General features: G+C 54.6%; 1 protein-coding gene across 1 annotated transcript; it reads right to left on the bottom strand.

Annotated features, from left to right (window-relative positions):
* Positions 1 to 987: 987 nt before the first annotated feature.
* LOC121113183 lies at positions 988 to 4,252 on the bottom strand. Its single transcript, XM_040698140.1, has 2 exons — positions 1,712 to 4,252; positions 988 to 1,582 (listed from the first exon to the last, which is right to left on the bottom strand). The coding sequence occupies exon 1, from the start codon at positions 4,090 to 4,092 to the stop codon at positions 3,118 to 3,120; it is 975 nt and encodes a 324-aa protein (XP_040554074.1). The 5' UTR covers positions 4,093 to 4,252; the 3' UTR covers positions 988 to 1,582; positions 1,712 to 3,117.
* Positions 4,253 to 8,045: the final 3,793 nt, after the last annotated feature.

Below are 8,045 nucleotides of genomic sequence, written 5' to 3'. Positions count from 1 at the left end.
ACAGGCTGGAGAAGTGGGCCCATGTTAACCTAATGAGATTTAACAAGGCCAAGTGCAGGGTGCTGCACTCGGATCAGGGCAATCCCAGGTATTTATACAGACTGGAGGAAGATCTCCTTGTGAGCAGCCCTGCAGAAAAAGACTTGGGGGTCCTGGTGAATGAGAAGCTGGACATGAGCCAGCAGTGTGCACTTGGAACCCAGAAGGCCAGCTGTGTTCTGGGCTACATTAAAAGAGGAGTGGCCAGCAGGGAGAGGGAGGTGATTGTCCCACTCTACTCAACTCTAGTGAGGCCCCATCTGGAGTATTGTGTCTAGGCCTGGAGCCCCCAGTACAAGAAAGATGTGAAACTCTTGGAACGGGTCCAGAAGAGGGCCACTAAGATGATCAGAGGGCTGGAGCACGTCTCATATGAGGAAAGGTTGAGGGAACTGGGCTTGTTTAGCTTGGAGAAGAGAAGGCTCAGGGGACACCTCATTGTGGCCTTCCAGTACTTGAAGGTTGCATATAAACAGGAGGGGGAATAGCTGTTCACGAGGGTAGATAATGATGGGACAAGGGGGAATGGTTTTAAACTGAGACAGGGGAGGTTTAGGTTAGATCCTAGGAGGAAGTTTTTCACCCAGAGGGTGGTGACGCACTGGAACAGGTTGCCCAAGGAGGTTGTGGGTGCCCCTTCCCTGGAGGCATTCAAGGCCAGGCTGGATGTGGCTCTGGGCAGCCTGGTCTGGTGGTGGGCAAACCTGCACATAGCAGAGGGGTTGAAACTAGATGATCTTTGAGGTCCTTTTCAACCCGGGCCATTCTATGATTCTATGAGTAATGAGAAGCAGTAGGACCGGCAAAGGCCATCACTGCCCTGCCTACTTAGGGATTCTGTTCATCTCCTCCTCCTTGACCACCTTCTCATCCTAGGACATAGTTGTGCAGGTAGAGCTCCATGTGAGCCCCAGAGCACAGGACTGGGATCCTGCCAGCCTCCCAGGGCCCTCAGGTCACCACTTTGGCACAATCCTTACTGCCCTTGAAAGGGAGAGGCAGGGGTTCTGGGGGAGATAGATACATCCCGTCCCAGAGCAAGAAGGAGAGGTGGTGCCCGCAGATGCATCTGTCTGTTATTCCAAGGGTCACTGCCCACAAGCAAAAGAACAGGCGTGGCTGTCTCTGTCCCATGGCTGACTCCCACCCTCATTTGTCTCTGCCACTTGTTCTAAAGGGCCCACTCTGTTCCCACACCTAAAACTTAGCTGTAGTATGCAAAGACCTCCAGAAAGCTGGACAGTCCTTGCTGCCTCTAAAAGCCTCGTGTGGCTTGCTTGCTCTCAGGCACCTGGAGGGCCAACCTAGTTGTCTCCTCTCCCCCATAAGGCACCAGCAGAGCTGCCCACCGTGCCCCTGCTGGGAGATGCAAGCAGTGAGCAGGCAATTGTGCTCCTCTGCAGGAAGGATGAGATATCCATGAACACATTTTAAGAGGTATTTGTTTATTTAATTTTTTACTGGGAGAGCTCCTGTTCCTTGGTGGTCCTGGCAGGGATCTGCTGCTCGCTGGGTCCATGTCCCTGACTGGGTGGTGCTGCCCCTGGAAATCAAGCAGAAGAGTAAAGTCACATAGGGCTGGGGCTGGGCCTGAGTCAAAGAGCGTGTAGCAGCTCTTTGAACCTCCAAGTTCAAAGAGGACTTTGAACAAAGAGCAGATGCACTGGCTCACCATGATCAACTTGAGCTGGCATCCCCACGTGCCCGGGGCTCCTCCCACTCTGATTCAGTCCCTTGCTGTCTCCATGGGTGTCCGACACCAAGTCTTGATGTTGCCTGTTGCTCCTGTTGAGAAAGTCTCAGCCCCAAATACCACAAAGTCCTTCCCTACTGCCTCCTGAGATGGTTGCAGCCTTTCCCCAGGAGTTGTGAGTTATGTCCTTATCCCAAGGCAAGGCTTGGCTGTCCACGGTTGGTCTTCTTCCTTGGGACTCCTCACTTCACTTCTTCCTGATTTTGGAATATAGGGCTTTGCCGGCACCCAGGAGCTTGACCCATGCCCTCTGTAGGCAAAGGAGGATGGGGATGAGACAAACGTAGGAGCAGCTTGGCAGAGATGGTTTCTCTGGCACTGGGCTCCTGTCTGTGGCTGATTCACGTTTGGGCAGCCGCTGTGCTTGTGATGGTGGGGTCCTGGTAGGGGCCTGCTCAAACAGAAGCGTCCTCTGCTCCACTCTAGTGATCCATACCATGTATTTGTAGACATGGACCCCCTTTGGCTGCCGGGCAGCATCAGCAGTCTGATTCTGGCCTTGCTCCCTTGTGGCCCCTTCCCCAGATAGATGCTTCTCTCCCACTGCCTCATCTCCTCCTGTGCCTGGAGCTGAAGTCCGGGTGCCTTCACTGCCATGTGCCCTGTGCCGTGCGGCTTTGCTGCACTTGGGGCAGAGCCTCCTGGGCCTGACTCCGTTCTGCCTGGGTCCCCTACCGTTCTGCATTGCTGTCTGTGCTCCGCACAGTGTGGTAATGGGATGCTGTGCTGCTGGCTCTGAACTTGAGTGCCCCACATTGTCCTGGGACTGCTCCAACCAGGAAGCCAGCAGCTGGTTCTGCTGGTTTTCAGTCATTGTGCTGGTCCTGTAAGAGTCTATAAGAGCTTTGAGTGTCTCATCCAAGCTGGGCATCTCTTCCGAGTTGGTCCCTGCAGGGTTTGGAGCTGGTGGCACAGCTACAGGAGTGTCCTTACTCCAAGAGTCTTCTGTTTGTGTACATACATTTCCAGAAGGAGTTGTCCTGCCTTGTGACAGCTCCTTGTGACAGGACCCCCATGTTGCCCCCGCTGGGCACGGTGGTGGTCTCATCCTCCTGTCCTGCCTTCTCCTGAGGAGCTCCCTCACTCTGTGACACTGTCTGCTCTTCCTGGATGGAAAAGGAGGGACCGGGATCACCCCCTTGTGTCACAGGGCCCTGCTCCTTTCTGCAGCTGCCAGGCTGGGTCTTCTTTCTGGCTGAGCTGCTGCTTGCAGCTGTTCCCCTACGTGTCCTTTTCAGCTGGGGTGTCTCCAGATCTTCACGAGGCACCTCTTCTGCCACAATCACAAAAGCTGCTGACAGAGAGTGGGCAGGCATCTGTGTTCCTCATGTGCGTGTTTCCACAGGGGCTGTGGACTCTTGCTGCGGGCCAGGGGGCTGCACTGCCCTCTTCCTGGTGCGAGCGTGCCTGTCCCAGTGCTGGAAGGGTGAGCGGTAGGGCAGCACAGTGTGCCTGTGTGGAGGAGGATGGTAGTCTTGTAGCTCCTGGGTGGTCTCTGAGAGCTTCTTGTAGGAGGCCAGAACCTTCTTGGGTAGCCCGAAGCACCGCTGTATCTGCATTTTTACCATGTGCCGCTCCAGCTGCCTTTTCACGGCCTCATCCAGCTTCAGCGGCTTCCGCACCCTGGACACCACCTCCACATGGGGCTCTGATGGTCGCTGACGCACCTGAGGAGCCGAGCTTTCCTGCACAGTCTCTTGTCCATGTCTTGGCAGGCCCGCTTCCTCCTCTGGTTTCCCTTTGGGGATGACACAGTCCGAGGTCTCCTGGACGTTTTGGGGCTCAAGTGCTTCGGAAAGCGTGAGGTCCGACTGAGGCATGGCAGCATGACCCAAATCTGCTCCATGCAGAGGAGTGCTGAGGCTCAGCTGTGAAATGCAGCTGCCTTCATCTGCTTTGAGAGAAGTGCCGGAGCTTTCCCTGGGCGGGGGCAGAGGGGCTGTCCAAGAGCAGTCAGGTGCTGTTGCTGCAACGGCAGCAAGGGAGTTGTCGCTCCAGGAGGACAGAGAGGCCCCTGAAGAGCACCCAGCTCCCACTGCCTCAGAGGGAGTGAGGGATTGATAGCTCCTAGAGGACAGGGAGACCTCTGAGGCGCTGCTGGCTTCCACTGCCATGTTGGAAGTGTGGGACATGTTCCTCCTCAGATCAAGAGATGCCCTCGAAGAGCGGCACTTTTCTGCTGCCTCAGTGGAAGTGAGGGAGCTGTCACTCCGAGAGGACAGAGAGATCTCTGGTGATGATCTGGTTCCCACTGCCTTGTCGGAAGTGAGTGGCTCATTGGTGTCCTCTGACACCTCCATGATTGCCCTGTGGTAGAAGGGGATGACGGCATGCTTTGATCAAGGACTCCTGAGCACCTCACGACTGTCCTGCTGCCTTAGAGGAGCTGACAGGCTGTGCTGCTGAGGTGGAGAGCAACCCAGTGTGTGCCTGAGGTCCCCCCATGCCTGCTGTGATCAGAAGCTCGTATGGGCGGAGCGAGGAGTGTCGGCGGCACCCCCCTCTCCGTCCGAATAAAGGCAGAGCCCAGAGGGCGCGGTGAAGGGGACGGGCAACCGTGGCGTGGGCAGGGCTAGCACGGAGTGCAGGGTACGGCGCCTTGCTGTGTACGACGAGGCTTAGCCCTTAACGGGTCACTTAACAGGACGTTGCTCTCTGGACACACCTGGGAGCAACCACGGTCTCCACGTGGCCACGAGCAGCTGCTAAAGCACGTATGTCCATGTCGCGGTTCAGGCTGCAGAAAATGCCTGGTCTTGTCCCTGCTACAGGAGGGCAGCAGGGGTACCGCCTCTGTGCGCTGGGAGCAGGTGGATGATCTGCTCAGCCTGGTGGTAGAGCTAAAGGAGGAAGTCAAAAGGTTGAGGAGCATCTGGGATTGTGAGAGGGAGATTGATTGGTGGAGTCATGCTCAGCCATCCCTGCAGGAAGCGCACCGGGGCGATGCTCTTCAGGCAGTGGGCGATCGTCTGCTGTCTCCCAGTCAGGTGGGAGAGGGTGAGCTCAGAGACAGCGAGGGATGGAAACAAGTCCCTGTCTGGGGCAGCGAGGGGACTGCCTCTCATCCTGTCCCCCTCTCCCAGGTGCCCTTACATAACAGGTTTAAGGTTCTGGAGCTGGAGGGACTGGGAGGTGTGGATGTGGGTGAAGGTCCATCCATGCAGGTGAGGTTGCCCAAGGCTAGTGAGACTACTTCCTGTATGACTGCAACGTCAGTCAGGAAAAAAGAAGGGCTGTAATCGAAGGGGACTCCCTTTTGAGGAGATCTGAGGGTCTAGTATGCCTCCCAGACTTGTTGCACAGGCAGGTGTGTTGCCTACCTGAAGCCCGGGTGAGAGATGACCAGGCGAGTGATGCTCCTAGCAACAAGCCTCTGATTATCCATTACTGGTTTTCCACAGTGGAAATAAAGAGCTATGTAAAAGTTCTCAGATGTTCAAAAGGGACTTCAGGGCACTGGGAAATCTGCTGAAGGGATCGGGAGTGCAAGCTGTGTTCTCCTCTGTGCTCTCAGTTGGTAACTGGGATTTGGACAAAAGGAGGAGGGGGGACACGCTGAATGAATGGCTTTGCGAATGGTGTCATGCTCAGGGCTTTGGGTACTATGGTTTGGGACACCGCCTTGAGAAAAGAGGAATGCTGATGGCAGATAGGAACTGGCTGACTAGAATGGCCACAAATATTCTTGGGAGCAGGCTGGCTGGGTTGATTAGCAGGGCTTTCTAGTGGAGGAAGGGGGTGTACTGGGTGACAGAGAAGCGTGTGAGAGTGAAGTCAGCTTGGGAGGCAGTAGGGGAAAACCCTGGGCTTGTCCTGGCGGTATTAGGGAGAGCTCCTCCAAGAAGGTAATGAGGCCAGTAGCCAAGCTGAAGTGCCTCTATACCAATGTGCACAGCATGGGAAATAAACAGGAGGAGTTAGAAACTGTGGCCTGGTTGCTACCATAGAAACATGGTGGGGCAAATCCCATGACAGGGACACTCTTATTGAGGGCTACAGGCTTCTGAAGGGATAGACTGGTTAGGAGGGGGAGGGGAGTTGCCCTCTGTGTTAGGAAGAGGATAGATTGTGAAGAGCTGTGTCTGCAGAACAGCCACGATCAGGTTGAGAGCTTGTGAGTTTGAGAGCTTGTGAGTTAAAATCAAGGATCGGTCCTGTAAAGGGCATTTAGTGGTTGGGTTCTGCTACAGACTACCTGATCGGGGGGGGCCCTGTATATGAGGCCTTCTTGCTTCAGCTGCAGGAAGTGTTGCGCTCATGGGCTGTTGTCCCGATGGGAGATTTCAACCACCTGGAAATCTGCTGGGATAGTGGCACAGCGGGTGGCAGACAATCCAGGAGATTCCTGGAGCCTGTCGAGGGCAAGTTCCTGGTGCAGGTATTAGATGGACTGACCCGAGGTGAAGCCTTACTGGACCTTGTGCTCACCAATGCAGAGGAGAGCATGAGAGAGGTTAAGATTGGAAGCAAGCTGGGCTGTAGTGACCATGCCCTGGTGCAGCTTGTGATCTTGGAGAGTGCAGGTCTGGCAAAAAGCAGAGTCTGGACCCTGAGCTTCAGGAGAGCCAACTTATGGGAGCTCAAGGAATTGCTGGATGGGATCCCCTGGGAAACTGTCCTTAAGGGCATAGATACTGAACAGAGCTGGCAGCTTTTTAGGGACACCTTTCTGAGAGCGCGGAGGCTCTCTGTCCCCCGGCAGTAGTTGAGCAGGGGAGACAGGTGAGCAGCATGGGTGAGCAAGGACCTGCAGCTTAAACTGAGGAAAAAGAGGGAAATGTACAGAAAGTGGAAACAAGGTTGTGTAGTCTGGGAGGAATACAGGGCTGTTGTCCAGGTGTGTAGAGAGGATTAGGAAAACTAAGGCACAGGTGGAGCTGAACTTGGTGAGGGATATGAAAAATAACAAGAAGGGATTCTACGGGTACATAGGCAAGATGAGACAGGCCAAGGAGAGTGTTCCTTCTCTGATAAAAGGTAGTGGAGAGTTGACTTCCTCAGAGATAGAAAAAGCTGAAGTACTCAGTGAGTGCTTTGCTTCAGTCTTCACTGGTGATCAGGCTTCCCATGTCATCAAGGACCCTGAACCTCTAGGTGAGGGTGTGGGGAATGGATTCCATCCCACTGTAACAGTGGAACAAGTCTGAGACCTCCTCATGCAATTGAATGTACACAAGTCCATGGATGGACTGGATATCTCTCTTGGCATTCGGAGGGAGATGGCTCATGTGGTTGCCAACCTACTCTCCATCATATTTGAAAAATCATGGCTGTCCAGTGAAGTCCCTGGTGACTGGTGCAGCCAGAGGGTTGAGATTAATGGTTCTGTGTCAGGGTGGAGGCTGGTCACAAGTGGTGTCCCTCAGGGATCAGTCTTGGGACCAGTGCTCTTCAGCATCTTCATCAATGACACAGACAATGGCACTGAGTGCACCCTCAGCAAGTTTGCGGATGACACCAAGCTGAGCAGTGCGGTCAATGCATTGGAGGGAAGGGAATCCATCCAGAGGGACCTGGACAGGCTGGAGAAGTGGGCCCATGTTAACCTAATGAGATTTAACAAGGCCAAGTGCAGGGTGCTGCACTCGGATCAGGGCAATCCCGGGTATTTATACAGACTGGAGGAAGATCTCCTTGTGAGCAGCCCTGCAGAAAAAGACTTGGGGGTCCTGGTGAATGAGAAGCTGGACATGAGCCAGCAGTGTGCACTTGGAACCCAGAAGGCCAGCTGTGTTCTGGGCTACATTAAAAGAGGAGTGGCCAGCAGGGAGAGGGAGGTGATTGTCCCACTCTACTCAACTCTAGTGAGGCCCCATCTGGAGTGTTGTGTCTAGGCCTGGAGCCCCCAGTACAAGAAAGATGTGAAACTCTTGGAACGGGTCCAGAAGAGGGCCACTAAGATGATCAGAGGGCTGGAGCACGTCTCATATGAGGAAAGGTTGAGGGAACTGGGCTTGTTTAGCTTGGAGAAGAGAAGGCTCAGGGGACACCTCATTGTGGCCTTCCAGTACTTGAAGGTTGCATATAAACAGGAGGGGGAATAGCTGTTCACGAGGGTAGATAATGATGGGACAAGGGGGAATGGTTTTAAACTGAGACAGGGGAGGTTTAGGTTAGATCCTAGGAGGAAGTTTTTCACCCAGAGGGTGGTGACGCACTGGAACAGGTTGCCCAAGGAGGTTGTGGGTGCCCCTTCCCTGGAGGCATTCAAGGCCAGGCTGGATGTGGCTCTGGGCAGCCTGGTCTGGTGGTG

The sequence above is a fragment of the Gallus gallus genome, chromosome 3 (genome assembly GCF_016699485.2).
Source record: "Gallus gallus isolate bGalGal1 chromosome 3, bGalGal1.mat.broiler.GRCg7b, whole genome shotgun sequence".
Classification (NCBI taxonomy): Eukaryota; Metazoa; Chordata; class Aves; order Galliformes; family Phasianidae; genus Gallus; species Gallus gallus.
The sequence above is the reverse complement of the archived record's forward strand: the minus strand, read 5'-3'. Positions and strand labels throughout refer to the sequence as shown.

What these genes read in the sequence shown, in the direction of transcription:
- LOC121113183 (XM_040698140.1), bottom strand. Translation starts at nt 4,092, where the DNA reads ATGGAGGTGTCAGAGGACACCAATGAGCCACTCACTTCCGACAAGGCA.